The sequence below is a fragment of the Phoca vitulina genome, unplaced genomic scaffold (genome assembly GCF_004348235.1).
Source record: "Phoca vitulina isolate PV1807 unplaced genomic scaffold, GSC_HSeal_1.0 scaffold52, whole genome shotgun sequence".
Lineage (NCBI taxonomy): Eukaryota > Metazoa > Chordata > Mammalia > Carnivora > Phocidae > Phoca > Phoca vitulina.
Genome location: NW_022589755.1, coordinates 8,250,119 through 8,269,351, shown reverse-complemented (window position 1 = coordinate 8,269,351; position 19,233 = coordinate 8,250,119). Strand labels below are relative to the sequence as shown.

Genomic DNA, 19,233 nt, shown 5'->3' with positions numbered 1-19,233 from the left:
CAAGAAAGGGCAAAGTGAGATAGTAAGACACTGGACGAGGTCCTTAACACTCTTGTGCCCCAGGGTTTCAACTGCGAAGTGAAGGCAGCGATAGAACCTCTGAGACAGATGAATTCTCAGGGGTAGAATTTCCTGAGACCGCGTAAATCAAGCGCTTAGCACTACCCTGGCCCAGGGCAAGTCCTTAAGAGGAAAACTATCGTTATGCAAAGACACGAGGCAATTACAGCCCTTCCAACATCGAATAAAGGGAACTGGGACACTTGAAACTCTGACCAAAGACTGGATAGTTCAGGGAATAAGAGGTGCACAGAAAAGTTCCAAGGAATCCTAGCCAAAACTCAAGTAAAGGGTCTTCTCCCCTGACAGACAGAAAGCAAGAGGAATCCCAGGGAAGGAAATTCCCAAGTTGTCCAACACCAGAAGGAATGTTTCTTCCCAAAGGGTGCAGCATCCATACTGGGGTTGGTCCAAGCACACAAACCTCTTAGAGCATTTCTGTAGAGCATCAAACAAATTGATCGAGGGAAAACCTGGCCTGCTAGAGGAGTCTCACAGAGTCAAGGGTCATTTCCTTTGCCTGAGTGGCTATTCTTCCACTCCCACTCACTCTGAACATGACTCCTGTTTTTGGTAAAGATATCTCTCTGATCCGGGCGCCTGGGTGGCTCAGTTGGTTAAGCGACTGCCTTCAGCTCAGGTCGTGATCCTGGAGTCCCGGGATCGAGTCCCACATCGGGCTCCCTGCTCAGCAGGGGGTCTGCTTCTCCCTCTGACCCTCTTCCCTCTCGTGCTCTCTGTCTCTCATTCTCTCTCAAATAAATAAATAAAAAATCTTTAAAAAAAAAAAGATATCTCTCTGATCCAAGTTCCTCCTGTCAGATGAATCCCTGAAATTGGTTTCTCAGCAGAGAGTTTCCTAACCACCTTCTCACGCCAACCATGCCTCAGACTGCTTACAGCTGGAAAGATGCTGGTTCTCATCCAAGGAGGGCTGATTTCTATTATTCCAGAAAGGAAAACTGAATCACTGAACTTGGGAACCAAGACTCTTCCTTGTCTGGAACTTTTTCTGAAGAAATCAGTTTGGTTCCACTCAACGTACGTTCAACTAAGACAAAGTATTCATATTTTCAACTTAAAAGAAACTGGGCCTCGGACAACTAAGATTCCTTGTTCATACACCACTAAAGAATTTAAGGAGAACTGCAATTATCTGTATGCAACTCTTTGTTAACTTCCAGTCAACTGTGGGCTCCTTGGAGGGCACATCAGAGGCTGGGAGTCACCTGACTTTCCAAGGGCCCAGCACAGGGCCAGACTCAGACTGGCTGGGCACTTGTGATATATTCCACACAGACCCAGCATCAACCTCAGCTCTGCACACCCTCTTTGTTAGTTGCATCAACACAGACACTGGACCACTTCCCAGGCAGTAACCTGGATTACTTCAAACTCCAAGGAGGTGATTGAGGGCTTGTCTTTAATCGAAAACTCATTTCTGAGTGTTTATGGAGGGCCCCCTGAGAGGCCAGAGGGGGACAAAAGCCCATACGCAATTGACATATCAACCGAGGTGAAAGTGGCCGGCAGTCGGCACCCCCCAAGGAAAGCAGCCCGACCCACGTTGCCAAGAAGCTACAGTTTCTGGGACTGCTCTGGTGTGCCCTGCAATGGCAGGGCCTGGAATCCCAAGGAAACCTAAGCCCTGATGTTAGGAAAATGAGGAGGGCAATAACCCAGGCCACCTGCAAATGACATTGAGCCAAGTGTCACTCACGTCTGGCCCCAGCTCCCTGGGGTCGGGCCCTAACAGGGATGTGTTAGCTGGGATCTGCTTCCACAATGGCTTCAAGAAGTCTCCAGTTACTTCTAATAAATGAAAATGCCTTTGATTTAAAGGTTCGAAAGCCCAGGCTTCGGCCTCTATGTGCACTGGAAGGAGTGGAACACAGGGCTGATGGAGCTGCACCAGGTCACAGAGGGACAGCACACCCCACTCTCTCGGAGGCCTACTTTTTTCTTCTTAATCTCTACACCCAAGGTGGAGCTCAAACTCACCACCCCAAGATCAAGAGATGCATGCTCTACTAACTGGGCCAGCCAGTCGGGACCAACTTTAAAGGGAGTCCCTGTATTCCCTTAGCCGCGTGTCTTCCCACCCACCACCCCTGCCACAACAAAAATCATGGCAGCTGCTGTGCAGGTAGTAGGCACGTCAGACCAGCGTGGGGGGCCAGCAACCTTCTTCTTTACAGGGCCGAAGAGTAAATACTGTAGGCTTTGAGGGCCACAGAGTCTCTGTCCCAGCTACTCAACTCTGCTGTTCAGCACAAAATCAGCCACAGACCATAGAAATTAATGGGCGTGGCTATGTTCCAATAAAACTTCACTTAGAATTAAAAAATAAAAAGCCAGGTGGGCGGGCTTTGATCAGAGAGCCACAGACTGCCCACCCCTGTCCTGCCAGCAAGAACTTTTAAACTTTGACCTTGACCCACATCTCCTTCTTTACATTTCTCTCAAACAAGTTTTCTGGAGCGGCTTTAACTTCACCGTACTCTGCTTTTTTCTATCCTCTCTCATGTCTTTGTGTTTCAAATGCAGGCGACAATTCAATAAATGGGACTTCATATCCTACTAATGGCTGCACACCGCAGTGTCAGCTCCAGGATGGCATTTGGGTAGAGAGCTTGGGTCCGGGTACAGGCTGCCCAGGTTCTAACTCTGTTTCCACACCCCCTAGCTTTGCGACCTTGGACAAGTGACTTCATTTCTGGGGCGCCTGGGTGGCTCAGCTGTTGGGCGTCTGCTTTCAGCTCAGGTTATAACCCCAGAGTCCTGGGATCGAGCCCCGCATCGGGCTCCCTGCTCCACGGGAAGCCTGCTTCTCCCTATACCACTCCCCCTGCTTGTGTTCTCCCTCTCACTGTGTCTCTGTCAAAAAAAAAAAGTGACTTCATTTCTGTTTCAAATTCTCAGGGTAGGGCTGGGGTGAGCTATCACACACGAAGCACTCCGAAGGTCCCTGGCAGGTAATCTCTGCCCTTCATAGGACTGCACAAGTGACCCTGTCACACCTTTGGGAAGACTAGCAGTCAATGACTCACGAGTCTCATACGGCCGGCCTGACTCCCACGTCCATGCTGTCCACCGTTCCCCACCATCTCTCCCAGAAGAGGACCAACACTGGCTTAGAGGGAACAAATGGAATCCATGCCTTACTAGGCTTTATGCTTCTGGAGTTTATGGTTTCTGGGACCCCCCGACAGGGACGACAAGGACGAGGGAACCAGGTGCTCAGCAAACTGGTGGATCTACCGGTTACCCGTGATCCAGCCACTCAGCCTCACCTTGCAGTTCATTTTTAAGACACCTACTTCGCAGGTGGGTATCCAGAGCTGCCATAGGGGCAGCAAACCCCTGACCGTGGCCAGAAGCTGCAGGTGTCAAACAAGGGAAGAAAATCTGAGGCCTGCTTCCGGCAGTAACAACCTTTGCCCAAATCTAAATAAAGTCCTCAGGAGAGAAGAGCTCCCTGCACACTCTGAACACTTTTCTGCTCCAAGAAAAGCACGGGACAAGCCTGACTGCTGAATGAACAAAACCTTAACTGACTCAGCCAAATTACCAAGGGGCAAAGGAATCGTGGGGCTGGGACAGGCCTTGCTCATTTCTCAAGACTCTGGAGAGCATAGGTAAAGGACTTGTTTAAAAGGTGATGTGACCCGTCAACAGTGGGTTAGGTGCTACAGCCCTGCTTTCTCAGCTCTCAGGAGGCCTACCATGGTCATAGCAAGACTTGGATTCTAACTGCCAAAGATGAACACAGGAATAGCATAACCTCAAGATGCCATGACTCTTCCAGCACCTGTCCGCTCAGCAAGCAAAACATGCCTTAAGATGGCTTCCACGGAGTTTCCACCCCGATCTGCTCCCTGCAATTAAATAAGCTGACCAGAAACCTAAGAGGTGGAAGATAAATTGACTTCCCTCAAAAACACAGATGTTATGCTTGTTTCTGTTTACATACCAGACTATAAATTTTATTTAGTTTTTTTTGCTAGTAGGGACAGCAAGATAAAGAAACCAAGATTTGCGAATGCCAGGCATTGTGTGGGCATCCTGTGTATGCCCACTTGACCGCAATGACCCTGAGAAACGGGCATTATCCTCGGTGCCCACTGCAGGGAGAGCCAGGCCTGAACACAACCTTATCTGTCTCCAAAGGCCACAGTGTTCCTTCCTATCCTGTTGTCACCCCCGACATTCAGAAGATGTCACCACTTGCCTTAACAAATAGGGAGCTGAGTCACCAGTTCACACAGATACAGTCACCAAAAAAAACAACAAAAACAAAACAAAACAAGAAAGATTCTCTATCCTGAGCAATTTGGCCAAGAGAAGCAAACTATGCTCCCAGCAAATATCCTGTATTGGAATAATAAAGTATTCCAATAGCAGGATGCGACTAAGTCTATACCATCTGAGGGGCCATGTCTTGGTTTTGTCATCAACTGATCGAGGAAGAAATGTAAAAACTGCCCACATAATCCCCTATCATTATTAAGAAACCCTGCGCACTGTTTCCAGAGCTGCCATCTTTAGTAACCATCAGAGTAAAATCGTTGCGAAGCAAAGACGAGGCCGATAAATTTGGAAAGCCAAATCCAGGAAAATCTGGTTCCCCCCAGACAGTCCCACTTTTACCTTGGACTTAACCAAATGACCTTTAGATAAAGGCCCACCCAAACAGGCAGCTTTTCCACTCTTTCCAGTAGGTTTTAATTATGAAACCGGCCTCAAGTCATTGATTCTGACAAGACTCCCACCACCGATGAGCAGACTGTTCCTCCGGATGCTTGAATCAATCAACTTATTAAATGCCAACTACCACGAACGCCAGAAACCAGCCTTTCGTCTCCTATTGTGGCAGGAGCTTTGTTGCCAGGGTACGGGCAAGTACCTTGCTCACTTAGAAACTCAGCCATTCACTTACTGTTTGCTCTGAATTACTCTGTCACTCAACTTCCTACTCTGGGTCAACCCGTCGCTCTGGTACTAGACAGTTTTATCCACAGGGACCAAAACGCAGGTTCTCTGGAATATGGTTTGACCTAGAGCTATCCACAAAGGCTTGGAAATAATTAGCGATTTTCACCATACAGGTATTTGCCGTAACTGGATCTGGCTTATAGGAGATGGTTCTAGGGACTTAATAGCCACAAAAACCTAGCAGAGGGGAACAGCAAATAAGGCCACCCTGAGACATCCATTCCTCCCCTACCGGGGCAGGGAAAAGATCTAAGAGAAAGGAGCAGAGGAGGTGGAGGCATTATTTAAGGATAAATTACTAAACCAGCTCAGTATGAAACTGTCTACATTCAACTGGATGGAAACAAACTCAGAGTCAACCATTCAGCTCTAATGTGCCAGGTAGGCCAACGGCTGGGAAAACCTTCATTTCCACAGGTGCAAAACAGTTCCCCCTTGGGATCAGCCTTCCAGGCTAAGCAAAAGCCACAGGAGTGTCCTTCTAGAAGAGCTATCTGTACTTAAAAATCTTGGCTTGTCAAGAATCAAAAACTTAACCTTCCAAGCAAATCAAAACCCTATCTGGGAGACAGGACAGTCTGACTGAAAGCCCTGTTGGGGGAATCCTAGTTTTCTTTTGAAGAACGAATTTGAGGAGAGTAAAAAATAAAGGGTTTTTAGGACCAGAATATCCGTATTTTCATGGTCACAATTGGTTGTATTTCTACTGGGAATATTTTAATTTGCTTTCCGATTAAACCTCTCCAACAGAGAATATAACAATTTTAAAGATTTCAAGTGTCTAAGAGGTGCTGTTAAATCAGGGATTCTGAGTGACACCCTTTTTTTTGCAACATCCATTAATTTGAATTTTAACTAGTACTGGTACATCAGTTTAGGGGGGGAAAAAAGGCAGTACTGTGACATTTCAAAAACAAAGACCATCGAAGTACAGTTTGACATAATTACTGGGGCTTCTTGGTTTTCATGGGAGTCCTTTGAGAACGAAAAAACAATAAACCCTTGTGTTGATATGCCTGAGTACTTTTTAAATGTTTGGGGGAAATACTTTTAAGTTCAATGAATGACTGCTAAAATTTTCACTTACAAAAGAAATCCCATTTCCTCCACACTTCATTTTCAAGTAAAGTTAAACAAGCATCCTTCGACAACTTAGTCGCCCTCGAAACTTGGAAGGTTCATCTGTTAGCATCCAGTTTCTGCACTTGGCTCCTGGAGGAGGAATTTCACCAAGGAGGGAAAACTTCAAATAAATGCAATTCCTTTTCGGCTGACCCTGTGCACTGGATGGTGTGTTCAGTTTGTGCTTCAGACATTTTTTTTGCAGGATACTGTACTGTGTGGATGCTTCTTCCTCCCACAACTGATTTTACATACCTAAGATCACCACTTCACAGCAGTTAGGTTGTGAGTATATGGAGAGAAAGAATAAAACCAGTGGCCCACTGAATTGCAGTTTACGGTTCCTCATCCCAACGTAAGTGAACTTTTTTTTTTCTCCTAAGAATGGAAAAAAAGGAAACAGGATCTTTCGGAGGGGAAAATTGGGCTGTGTGTTATAAAAAGTTTTCGCTACCAAAGTACACCAGGGACCAAAAGTGGGCAAGACGGAAAATGGAACTTCAACGTGTTTTGTCTTTTAACGGAAGAACTTATGCTTGTAAAACACATCAGAAGTACAGTGTTTGGTTCTGCAAGTCATTTCTGTTGCTGTTTTTATCTTGTATGTGTGGGGGGGGCAGGGGGCTGGAGGAAGTGTTCTCTCCACCATGACTGGGCGTGTTTGCATCAACTTTTCACGGTCAGGCATGTGCTTTCGAACAAAGGAACAGTGGAGACAGGGAGAGGAGATTGGGGCTTGACACGCTTTACAGATTTGGTGCTTAAACAGTACTTTACAAATGACTTGCTTAATTTAAACGTCCATCACCATAAGAGACATTGGAGTAAAAGGAGCGAATTGGATCTACTTGAACCACAATCTTTTGGGGGGGGGGGGGGAGTGGGGAGTGGAGGGGAGGGAGGACCTTAACTCGAATGCAAGTATCATAAACCAAATTCAGTTAACCTCGTCCCCTACAAATGGACCTGAAGTATCCACTTTCTTCAAAGATGAAGGCTGGAGACAAAGCAATGGACTGAAATGGAGAGGGTGTACCAAGGGCTTGAAAACATATGGGCCTTTTACATAAGTTTTTGTCATGTTACAGTAACGCTTTTTTTTTCCTTTAGGAAAACCGTGTACGACAAATTAAAAAAATTAAAGATCAAAAGGATGTGCAAGTCTTAAAGGGCTCAACTGGGTTTAGAATCCTGATTCGAACATATAAATTTACTCAAGCATCACTTTGGTCTAAAGGCAGGAGGAAGGCAGGCAGGAAAGGGACAAAAAGAGGGAGATAATTGAATTACTCAATAAAAGAGGCTACTTACCATCCCAACCCATTGTAAGACATACACTTCTGACATAAGAGAACTCCTTAGAGGTCGAATAAAGCGTGTAAGCACCTTTGAGTAATGCACCTGCCCCCAAGAGGGGGCCCGGAAACCCAACGTGGGCTTAGCGCACAGACCTTTGCTAATCTGTTTATTTCCTTGAACTGGAGGCAGGCTGCGATGGGCTGCGATTCCCAGGACGATACATTTAATTAGAACAAAACAGAAAACAAAAAAAATTTTTTGTAAAAGCTCACCAAACTGCTGCACTTGTGTCTCTGAATGTGGGTGGCATTTCTTTTAAAAGGCAAAGTATGGTCTGTGAAGGAGAAAGGGAAAAGGGGAGGTGGAAGTGGGGAGAAGGGGCCGTCGTGCCTGGCAAGGAAGCCCTAGCTGAGACCCCTATCTAGGGGAGGGTCCTCAAGCGACTCCCCAGCCCGGGCTGCTGTGGGGCAGCCATCTGTCCAGCGCGATCTCTTCCCCTCCCCACCCCCACTCCTCCTCTGCCTGCCTTTCCTGCCGGTGGAAAACCTCCTTCCATTTCCAAATCCACTCTCTAGACACCTCTTCCCCTGCCCCACCAAGAAAGGGAGGGCAAACCCTGCACCCCAACCCTCTGGAGCAAGGGAAAACTGGGGCCCCAACCTCGCCCTGAAACGCGCCGGGCTGGCGCCTTTATCATCCTACAGAGAAGGGCGTGGGGCGAACCCATTTCGCACTTAATAAAGGGGAAGGGGGGGCGCTCCCTTTCACCCCCTGCCAAAGCACAAAAAAAAAAACCCCTCGTTTTCTCTCCCGGAAGGGATGGCGCCCCATTTTAGCCCGAAAGAGGAGGGAACCCCATGAGAAAGAAGAGACCAACTTCCTCTCCCTTACAAGGAAGGGAAACCAAACCTCAGCCCCCCCCCCACCCGCCAAAAACGCATCACCTACCTACGAAAAACGAGAGGACCCCTGCCTTTAAGAAAAAACACGGGGAAGGGGCTTCTCCCCAAAGGAGGCAGGGGCTTCCATCAAAGGGGCTAGAGATCTGCCCCCCCCCAACAATTTTGCCCTCTAGGGTATAGCGAGGAAACACCTCCCGCCAAAAAAAAAGTGCGAGTGCCCCCACCCAAAGGACCCCCCCACTAAAAGGATGGAGAAAGAACTGAACGAACCCCCACTTTCTGCCTAAGAAAACTAGGGTACCTCTCCAAGTAGGGCAGGGGACACCTCCCCCAGGGGAAAGGATACTGCCAAGGGCTGGGAGACCCCCAACTCCAAACCCCTAAGAGCGGGGCTACTGCTCGAGATCCCCCCCCAACCAAAAGGGTCCGGGAGCCCCTCCCCCATCCCCTTCCCCGAAGCCAGGCGACGGGCAGGCGGGCCCATGGCTGCCAGCTCCGGGCGCTGGGGCAGCCAGGACCCCCGTGGGCCTCCGCAGCCCCCCCTCAGCGCCCCCTCCCCAGGGCAGGCGGGCGGGCGCGGGGGTCCGGGGGGCGCCTCCTCACCTTCCCCTCAGCATGGCGCCCAAAAAAGACAGAGCGAGAGCGAGGGAGAGCGGGCGAGCGCCGCGAGGGGGGGGAAACGCATGAGGCCAGGAGAGAAAGCAAGCGAGAAAGAGCGAGCGAGCGAGAGACACCCACCGACCCCGCCCTTCCTCCTCCTCCTCCTCCTCCGCGGCCCGGCCCAACATGGCGGCCGCCCCCCTTCCTCCTCCTCCTCTTCCTCCCCCCGGGGACGCTGCCCCGGCCGGGCCGGGGGCCTGACCTGTCGTCAGGGAGCGGGAGGCGGTGGTGGAGGAGGTGCGGGGTGGCCGGGCAGGCGTCGGGGGAACACGGAGGAGGCGAAGGCGTTGATGGCGGCGGCGGCGATGGCGGCGGCGGCGACTCTGATGGTGGCGGCGGGGGGGTCCCGGGCGCGGCCTCCATAGTTCCTTTGGGGGGGAGGGGATGTTAATGCACGAAAAAGGACTGCTTGGGCGTGGCGGGAGGGGCACACTTCAGCTCTGAGGGCTCCTCATAGGAATGGGTATATATTTTTTCGGTTTCGGAATCACCTCTGCGCCGACCTCCGCGTAGGCCGCGCGGCCTAGGCCTCGGCGGGCCGCTCGCCGCTTTTCTCCGCAGCCCGCCCCTGGGGTCACTCGCTCACGGGCGCGGGGCCCTCATCGGGGCGAAAGCCCCCCCACACACCTCCCCCGCGGGCCCGGAGGTGGGGGACCCGGGGGACACGGACACTGGTGGGTGGTTGGGTGTAATTAGCGCAGGTCGCGCGCGATGGAGCAAGCGAGGGGGGAGGGGAGAAGAGGAGAGCGAGCGAGGGGGGGTTAAAAAAAGGATTTTAGGGAGAGAGGAAACGGGCCGCGGAGACGGGCCGACTGTCTGTCTGTCTGTCTGCCCGCCCTAGGCGCCCCGGCTGCTCGGCCCCCGCCGCTGTCAGAAATTCACACAAAATGGCGGCTCGGCCCAGAGGAGCCGAGAGGCTGAGGCGGGAGGAAGGGCGAGGTGGGAGGGGGAACTGGGAGGCGGAGGCGGAGGCCGTGTCACGTGGAGGAGAGGACATAGGCCCTCTCCCGAAGGGCGGCGGAAAGAGCCGAAGGGAGAGAGTGCGGCCGAGGCAAGGCGGAAAAAGCCGAAAGCAGCTGAGCGGGAGACGGGGGGAGGCGGAAAGAGACGAAGGATGCGATGGGGGTGTGGCTAAAGGATGGATGGAAACAGGAGGCGGAACTAGCCGAAAGAGGGATTTAGACGGAAAAGGCGTAAGGGCGGAGCTCGGGATGCGATCGACAGAGTAAAAGAGTGGGAAATTCGCCCAAGAGCAAGCGGGAAGAGCCGAATATTGCTAGCTTGAGGGAAGGCGGGAAGAGCCGAAAGTTTTAGGTGGGAGAATGGGAGGAAAAGGATTCGGGCTACGAAGAGAAAAATAATAACCGAAAGCTGGAGGCCGGGTGCCGTGAGTTGTAGATTTCCGGAGTTGGGGAGGATGGAGCGGAGCCGGTCCGGAGCTGACGTCATTAGAGACCTCGGTCGGTGGCGTCACTCAAGGGCGGTGCGAAAGGGGCGGTCCTTGGTACTACCTCCAGGAAGTTTCAGAACTTGGAGCGTGGTACGGGGAAGGCTCTCGATAAATGCTGCACGAGGGACCTATTAACCGGGTTCAAACACTGTGCAAACGTAAAGCCCTTTGACCCTCGCAGCTATACTTAGAGGAACTACTACTCCCATTCAGTGGATGCAGACTGAATCCTGGTGTTTAAATAATTGCCTCAAAAATCATTAGTATTAGCCATAAAGAGAACCTCAAGGATTTTCATCAGTGCCGGCATTCCACTGGCTCCTGCAAAAATTCGTTCAGTCCTATTTGCATCCAAGGATCTTAGTTCCGTGCTTTTAGGACCTCCTTGTACGGTGCCACGCTCTGTGATGGACCCTGGGAACAGTTTCTACCTTCCTGGAGCTTAATTAAATACCGATAATGCCCCGGGGAGGGGAAAAAAAACCCAACAACCTGGTCATTAAAAGGGAGCCTCTATTAATATGGAGGGGAGGGGGCGCCCAGGGCAGGGTTGTTCAAGTTGAGATGGGAAGGAGAAGAGAAAGTTCCGGGAGGAGGAAATAACTTATTTCAGACCTGGCCAAGTCAAGGAACATTTAGGTTCCAGGAACAGGGAAAAAAAAAAGCTCAACCGGTATGAAAGAAATCTGGAGGTGAAGGCACCAAATCATTTCCTGGTATATTAACCCTACCAAAAAGAAAAAAAATGTCCCAAAACCTGGTCTGGGACTTAAGCTTTTTGTTAAGAGTAATTTACAACCTCCTTCAGTGAGGTAATTCGCTTTCCCGATAAAAACATTGAAGCCGTTTGTGAATGAATTTTGAGGGTATGAAATTTGTTCTGGGAAAGTAGTGGTCCACCCACTTGACAGCTGACTGCCTGCCAGTCAAGACTCATAATCTTCCATCTTTTCTTTCTTTTCTTCTGGATCTCGTCTCTAATCTCATGATGGGTATTTAACCATTCTCTTCTCCCATAAAGTGTCCTTACCAGGAATAAATTTCTAATTCACCCACAAGAGACCTTTTTTCCCCCTTGCATGCATGATTGTAATAAAATGTTGGCACGGGCGCCTGGGTGGCTCAGTCTGTTAAGCGTCTGCCTTTGGCTCAGGTCATGATCCTGGGGTCCCGGGATCGAGCCCCACGTCCGGCTCCCTGCTCAGTGGAGAGCCTGCTTCTCCTTCTCCCTCTGCCTGCCACTCTGCCTGCTTGTGCTCTCTCTTTAACTGTCGAATAAATACGTAAATAAATCTTTAAAAAAATAAAATAAAATGTTGGCACATGCTTTTAACTAAATTGTCCAAAAGTTTTCCTTAACACGAGGCTAGTAGAGCAGGGCTTATAAGAATGGAAAAGAAAATACCGCAAATCGTCTTTCCTTTTCTGTGCCTTGATTTCTGAATCCGTGTATTCTAGTTATGGATGAAACAACACTGGTTGAGACCTTAGACCACATGGAGGACAGGACCCCATCCTTTCAAGCTGTGGTCTCCAGCTGGTGCCATCTCTGAAGCTTCAGCAGGCCATTCCAGAATTCTAGAGGGCCATCTGCTTTTAGGTAATGAAGAAAATGAGAGGGGCACTTGGGTGGCTCAGTCAGTTAAGTGTCTGCCCTGGGCTCAAGTCATGATCTCAGGGTCCTGGGATCGAGTCCCACATTGGGCTCCCTGCTCAGCTGGGAGTCGGCTTCTCCCTCTTGCCTCTCCCCCACCCAGGCTTGTGCGTGCTCTCTCTCTCTCTCACTCACTTTCTCTCTGACTCAAATAAATAAATAAAATCTTGGGTGCCTGAGTGGCTCAGTTGGTTAAGCATCTGCCTTCAGCTCAGGTCATGATCCCAGGGTCCTGGGATCGAGTCTTGCATCGGGCTCCCTGCTCTGCAGGGAGCCTGCTTCTCCCTCTGCCTCTCTGTCTCTCATGAATAAATAAATCTTTATTTTTTTAAAAGATTTTATTTATTTATTTGACACAGAGAGATAGTGAGAGAGAGAGAGAGAGAGCACAAGCAGGGGGAGCGGCAGGCAGAGGGAGAAGCAGGCTCCCCGCAGAGCAAGGAGCCCGATGTGGGGCTTGATCCCAGGACTCTGGAATCATGATCTGAGCTGAAGGCAGCGGCTTAACCAACTGAGCCACCCAGGCGCCCCAATAATTGAAATCTTTAAAAATAAATAAATAAAATCTTAAAAAGAAAAAAAGAAAGAAAATGAGAACATCAGCAAATCCCATGAGGCAAGATTTCTCCATGCCTTTTCAGTGTCCTACTAGAATGCTAACATTGTCTGTCAAGCCCTTCTGACATTCTAGAGGTCACTTTAAAAAAAAAAAAATTTGTTTAAAATATTTATTTATTTGAGAGAGAGAGAGCAGAGAGCACAAGCGGGGGAGGGGGGACAGAGGCAGAGGAAGACTCCCTGCTGAACAGGGAGCCCAATGCGGGGCTCGATGCCAGGCTCTATCCCAAAACCCTGGGATCATGACCTGAGCCAAAGGCAGACGCTTAATTGACTGAGCAACCCAGGCGCCTCTCTAGATGTCACTTCGACTTACTATTTGTTGATTAAGGTCTAGACTCTGAATCAAAGTTAAGGAGGATTCTCAAGTTTCAAGTGGTTTTTGTCTGGCAGAAAAGACAACCTTGAATGATATTAATCAGTTTTGTATCAAACTTTCCAACCTAATTCCTGCATTCTCTTTTTTTTAAGATCTATTTATTTGAGAGCGCTCATGCATGCACACACACGAGTGGGGGAAGGGGCAGAAGGAGAGGGAGAGAAAGAGTCTCAAGTAGACTCCCCGCTGAGCATAGACACCCCCCCAACACACACACACACACACACACACACACACACACAGCTGGTTCTCATTACCCTGGGATCATGACCTGGGCAGAAAGCAAGAGTCAGACACTCAACCAGCTTAGCCACCCAGGTGCCCCTCCTGCATTCTTTTTTATGTTGTCTATACATACCCACTTCTCATCGCCAACTTGAACCAGCTTTATTTTTCTGCTGGTTCCCTCGTGAATGAGTTAAGTTCATTCATATCCTTTAATACCCTTTCTAATAAACTGGTAGTCTAGTAGGTATAAACTGTTTTCCTGAGTTCTGTGAGCCACTCTAGCAAATTAATGAAATCGGAAGAAGAGGTTGTAGGAACGCTCCCATTTATAGCCAATCAGAAGGGCTTCCAATTTAAGGCTGAGGCTGGGGGTGGGCAGTCTTAATGAGAACGAGCTCTTAACCTGTGGGATCTCCTGCTAACTCCATGTAGATAGTATCAGAACGGAATTGAAGTGGGGAACATCAGCTGGTATCCCCCAGTTGCAGAACTGCTTGCTGTGGGAAAACCTCCAAGCATTTGGTGACCGGAGTACGGAAGTATAGAGTGTTAGAGTAGAGTATCTCCCTTAGAACCACTTTGGAAGGAGTTCCTGGCTGGCTCAGTGGAAAAAGCATCTGACTCTTGATCTTGGGGTCATGAGTTCAGGCCCTACCTTGGGTGTAGAGATTACTTAAAAATGAAATCTTTTTAAAAAAAAGGGGGGGTTGGGGCGCCTGGATGGCTCAGATGGTTGAGCATCTGTGTTCGGTTCAGGTCATGATCCCGGGGTCCTGGGATCGAGCCCCGAGTTGGGCTCCCTGCTCAGTGGGGAGCCTGCTTCTCCCTCTCCCTCTACCTCTCCCCCTGCTCATGCGCTCTCTCTCTCTCTCTGTATCTCTGTGTCTCAAATGAATAAATAAGATCTTAAAAAATAAATAAATAAACAAAAGGGGGGGCCCCTAGGTGGCTCAGATGGTTAAGCATCTGCCTTTGGCTCAGGTCATGATCTCCGGGTCCTGGGATCAAGCCCTGCATTGGGCTCCCTGCTCAGCAGAGAGTCTGCTTCTCCCTCTCCGTCTGCCTCTCCCCCGCTCCACTTCATCCTCTCTCTCTCCCTCCCAAGGGGAAAAAAAAAAAACTTAAAAAAAAAAAAAAAAAGCCGCTCGGGAAAATGGCGTGGCAGTATCAACTACAGCTGAAAATAAGCCTGCCCTGTGATTTAACAATTCCACCCAAAAGTATATATCCAACAAATGTGTACCAAAAGGCATGAACAACGGGCGCCTGGGTGGCTCAGTTGTTTAGGCGACTGCCTTCGGCTCAGGTCATGATCCTGGAGTCCCGGGATCGAGTCCCACATCAGGCTCCCTGCTCAGCAGGGAGTCAGCTTCTCCCTCTGACTCTCCCCCCTCTCATGCTCTCTCTCTATCATTATCTCTCTCAACAGATAAATAAAAATCTTAAAAAAAAAAAAAAGGCATGAACAAGAATGTTCACAGCAGCATTAATCAAAAAATAGTCCCTAAGTGGGAACCACTTAAATGCCCATCAATAGGAGAACAGACACGTAAATTGTAGTGTAGTTGCCACTTTTGAGAACCCCTGGATTGCTGGATTAGAAGACCTCATGTCAGAGTCCTTTGCAATACATCTTGGGCAATACATCTAGAGATCCTTCCCTTTCATGGGGCCCAAGCAGTCTTCAGAGCTTTCTTTTTTTTTAAATAAATATTGTATTTATTTATTAGTACAAGCAGGGGGAGCGGCAGAGGGAGAGGGAGAGGAAGAAGCAGGCTCCCCGCTGAGCAGGGAGCCAGACTCAGGGCTCGATCCCAGGACCCCGGGATCATGACCTGAGCTGAAGGCAGATGCCCAACTGACTGAGCCACCAAGGCGCCCCAGCCTTAGAGCTTTCTTGGCTGATGAGCGAGAGCAAGTCTCCCATCTGTGATACAAGTTGCCTCCAAAATTCCAAGAGAGCCACCAAACAATGTGGCTTTTTCTGCACAAGCGTGTGTGTGTGTGTGTGTGTGTAGTAGTAGTGGGGTGGGGGCAGAGGAAGGTTGCAAGTTTTAGCAATTTGCCCTTTATTTTAGGAAAGAAAATAGCCCCCAAATTCCAAAATTCTTCCTCTGGACCTCCAAAATGTCTCTAAGCTTGGCAGATCCTTGTATTTTCTTGAGATGAAAAGAGGCATTATGGTATGTGGGATCTTGCTGACTGCCAACCCAATAGCTATTTCCTCTTTCTTCCTTACTAATCCAACCCTGGATTTATTGGGAAATTGGGGATAATGAAGTCCAGGCTAGATCATTGGTCCTTTCGGTTCTCAAGGAAATGATGTCGCCCCCTAGAGGACATTTTGGTAATCACCGTGGGAAATTTGTGGGGAGTTTTTGTTTTTTGTTTTTAAGATTTTATATATTTATTTGAGAGAGAGAGAGAGAGAGAGAGAGAGTGAGAAACAGCATGAGAGGGGAGAGGGTCAGAGGGAGAAGCAGGTCCTGGCTAAGCCGGGAGCCTGATGTAGGACTCAATCCCAGGACTCTAGGCTGAAGGCAGTTGCTCAACCAACTGAGCCACCCAGGCGCCCCATGGGAAATTTGTGTTTATTTTGGGGTTGTCAGCTTGTTCCCAAGAGGACAGTATTGCTCCCTTGAGGCCGTTTTGGAAGTTTGCGGGGACTTTTTTGGGCATCACAATAATGAGGGGGTTGTTACTGGCACCAGAGAACAGGGACCAGGGGATGATAGGATGTCCTGCAACACGACCTTGGTAATGAATGATCACCTATTGAACAAAATTAGCGATAGTTTTTAAATAATGGAAAGAGCTGTTTATACTGTTATATCAAACTGTAATGCTGAACTTTTCCAGTTTTGGAATTGTGTGCATAGCAAAGTCATGGCAGACCTGGGAATTTATGAGATGTATATTACCATCTTCGGGGTAATGAAAATGTTTTGGAGCTAGAAAGACGTGGTGGTTACACAACCTGGTCAGTGTACTGAACACCACCAAATTGTTCACTTTAATTTTTTTTTTTTTTTTTTTTGAGAGAGAGAGAGCAGGGGAGGAGCAGAGGGAAAGGGAGAGAGATAATCCCAAGCAGGCTCCATGCCCAGCATGGAGCCAATGTGGGGCTTGATCCCAGGACCCTGAGATCATGACCCCAGCTGAAAGCAAGAGTAGGAAGCTTAACCCACTGAGCCACCCAGCGTCCCTGTTCACTTTATTTTTTTATTATTATTATTTTTTAAAGATTTTTTTTTTTTAAAGATTTTATTTATTTATTTGAGAGAGAGAGAATGAGAGACAGAGGGCATGAGAGGGAGGAGGGTCAGAGGGAGAAGCAGACTCCCTGCCGAGCAGGGAGCCCGACACGGGACTTGATCCTGGGACTCCAGGATCATGACCTGAGCCGAAGGCAGTCGCCTAACCAACTGAGCCACCCAGGCGCCCTATTTTTTAAAGATTTTATTTATTTGACAGAGAGAGACAGTGAGAGAGGGAAAACAAGCAGGAGGAGTGGGAGAGGGAGAAGCAGGCTTCCCGCGGAGCAGGGAGCCTGATGTGGCGCTCGATCCCACGCCCCGGGGGGCATCACCCGGGCACGCGAGGCCCCCGCAAACCTGAGCCCCCCCGGCGCCCCCCCCCCCCCCCCGTTCACTTTAAAATGGTTAGTTTTAGGGACGCCTGGGTGGCTCAGTCATTAAGCATCTGCCTTTGGCTCAGGTCATGATCCCAGGGTCCGGGGATCGAGACCTGCATCAGGCTCCCTGCTCGGTGGGAAGCCTGCTCCTCCCTCTCCCACTCCCCCGCTTGTGTTCCCTCTCTCGTTGTGTCTCTGTCAAATGAATAAATGGAATCTTTAAAAATAAATAAATGATTTATTAGTTAATATATTGACCTTGAAATGACCCTGAAGAGGGAGTGACCTGATCCATGACCTATGAGTATGCAGTAACTTTTGTAAAATGATCACTTTGTGGAAAAAAGCCGTGAAAATCAAGCAACCTGCCCTATAAATTATTTTCTCCTGCTCTTCTAGACTCATTACACATCTAAAAGGGTCCTTTTTCCCACTTCCCCCCTTATACTTTCCTAAAGCTTACCGAGGAAATTTAATGTAATGGTATATTCTCAAATTTGGGGGTATACATGTTTTTAAACTTTTTGTGTTAAATTGAATTTCACATAAAAGAAGAAATACATGTAACTTAAAAGTAAGCATTTTATTTATTTATTTATTAAAGATTTTATTTATTTATTTGACAGAGACAGCAAGAGAGGGAACACAAGCATGGGGAGTGGGAGAGGGAGAAGCAGGCTTCCCGCCGAGCAGGGAGCCCTATGCGGGGCTCGATCCCAGGACCCTGGGATCATGACCTGAGCCAAAGGCAGACGCCTAACCATCTGAGCCACCCAGGCACCCCAAGACAGTACATTTTTTTTTTTAAGATTTTATTTATTTATTTGATAGAGAGAGAGACAGCGAGAGCAGGAACACAGGCAAGGGGAGGGGGAGAGGGAGAAGCAGGCTTCCCACCGAGCAGGGAGCCCGATGTGGGGCTTGATCTCCGGACCCTGGGATCATGACCTGAGCCAAAGGCAAATGCTTAACGACTGAGCCACCCAGGCATGGCCTAATAAATCATTTAATGCTAAGGATCAGTTTTAGTCCTTCAAAATATTTTGACTCCCTTTATTTTTATTTCTATGATACATGCACATTTCACTTAAAAATATACGACAACTCAGCGGAAGTGTTTATTTCCAAAGTCTTATCCAACAGACACTTGATATAACCCTCTGCAGCATGGTTATCCTAGACTTCCAAATGTTTTTCCTGTACAAAGAGGTTATTTGAGCCTGTCATTGGCATTTTGCCCTGGGATCAGGAAGTAGCACAGCATAGTTGAAGAGTTTGGGATTCAGGACTTTAAAATGAGGGTTTTGTTTATTTTTTTAAAGATCTTATTCATTTATTTGTTAGAGAGAGAGAGAGAGCACAAGCAGGGGGAGCGGCAGGCAGAGGGAGAAGCAGGCTCTCCGCCAAGCAAGGAGCCCAATGTTGGACTCGATCCCAGGACTTTGGGATCATGACCGGAGCCGAAGGCAGACACCCAACCAACTGAGCCACCCAGGCATCTTAAAGTAAGGTTGTTTTGTTTTTTTTTTTTAAGATTTTTATTTATTTATTTAACAGAGAGAGACACAGCAAGAGAGGGAACACAAGCAGGGGAGCAGGAGAGGGAGAAGCAGGCTTCCTGCAGAGCAGGGAGCCCGATGCGGGGCTCGATCCCAGGACCCTGGGACCACGACCTGAGCCGAAGGCAGACGCCCAACCATCTGAGCCACCCAGGCGCCCCCAAAGTAAGGGTTTTAAAAAAACTTTTTAGGGACGCCTGGGTGGCTCAGTCGGTTAAGCATCTGCTTTTGTTCGGCTCCAGTCATGACTTTGGGGTCCTGGGATCGAGTCCCACGTCGAGCTCCCTGCTCCATGGAAAGTCTGCTTCTCCCTTTGACCGTTCTTCCCCCCCCGCCGCCTGCCCCAGCTCGTGCTCTCTCTCTCTCTCAAATAAACGAATAAAATCTTTAAAAAATAAAAAAAATAAAAAACTTTTTATTGTGGAAAAATTCAAACATATACAAAAATAGAGGAAAAAGTAAAACAAATCCTCATGTACCTATTACCCAATTTCAAGAATTATAAACTCAACCAGGGACTCCTGGGTGGCTCATGGGTTAAGCATCTGTCTCTAGATTTAGGCTCAGGTCATGATCTCAGGGTTGTGGGATCAAGCCCCAGAGTCCCCATCCGGCTCCAAGCTCAGTGGGGAGTCTGCTCCAGATTCTCTTTCCCTCTGCTCCTCCCCCAACA

General features: G+C 48.8%; 1 protein-coding gene across 4 annotated transcripts in view; it reads right to left on the bottom strand.

Moving 5' to 3' along the window:
- Positions 1-9,909, bottom strand: part of ZC3H4 (zinc finger CCCH-type containing 4) — a 41,489-nt gene extending 31,580 nt beyond the window's left edge. The window contains exons 1-2 of one of the 4 annotated variants that reach the window (XM_032388270.1): positions 9,530-9,909; positions 9,241-9,406 (exon numbers count right to left, since the gene is read on the bottom strand). In XM_032388270.1, the coding sequence (XP_032244161.1) occupies positions 9,241-9,401 (161 nt within the window). In that variant the 5' untranslated portion in view covers positions 9,402-9,406; positions 9,530-9,909. Of the gene's footprint in view, positions 1-7,748; positions 7,811-8,981; positions 9,120-9,240; positions 9,407-9,529 lie in introns of those variants that run through there. The other 3 variants (XM_032388272.1, XM_032388271.1, XM_032388273.1) reach the window with 3 other exon arrangements.
- Positions 9,910-19,233: the final 9,324 nt, after the last annotated feature.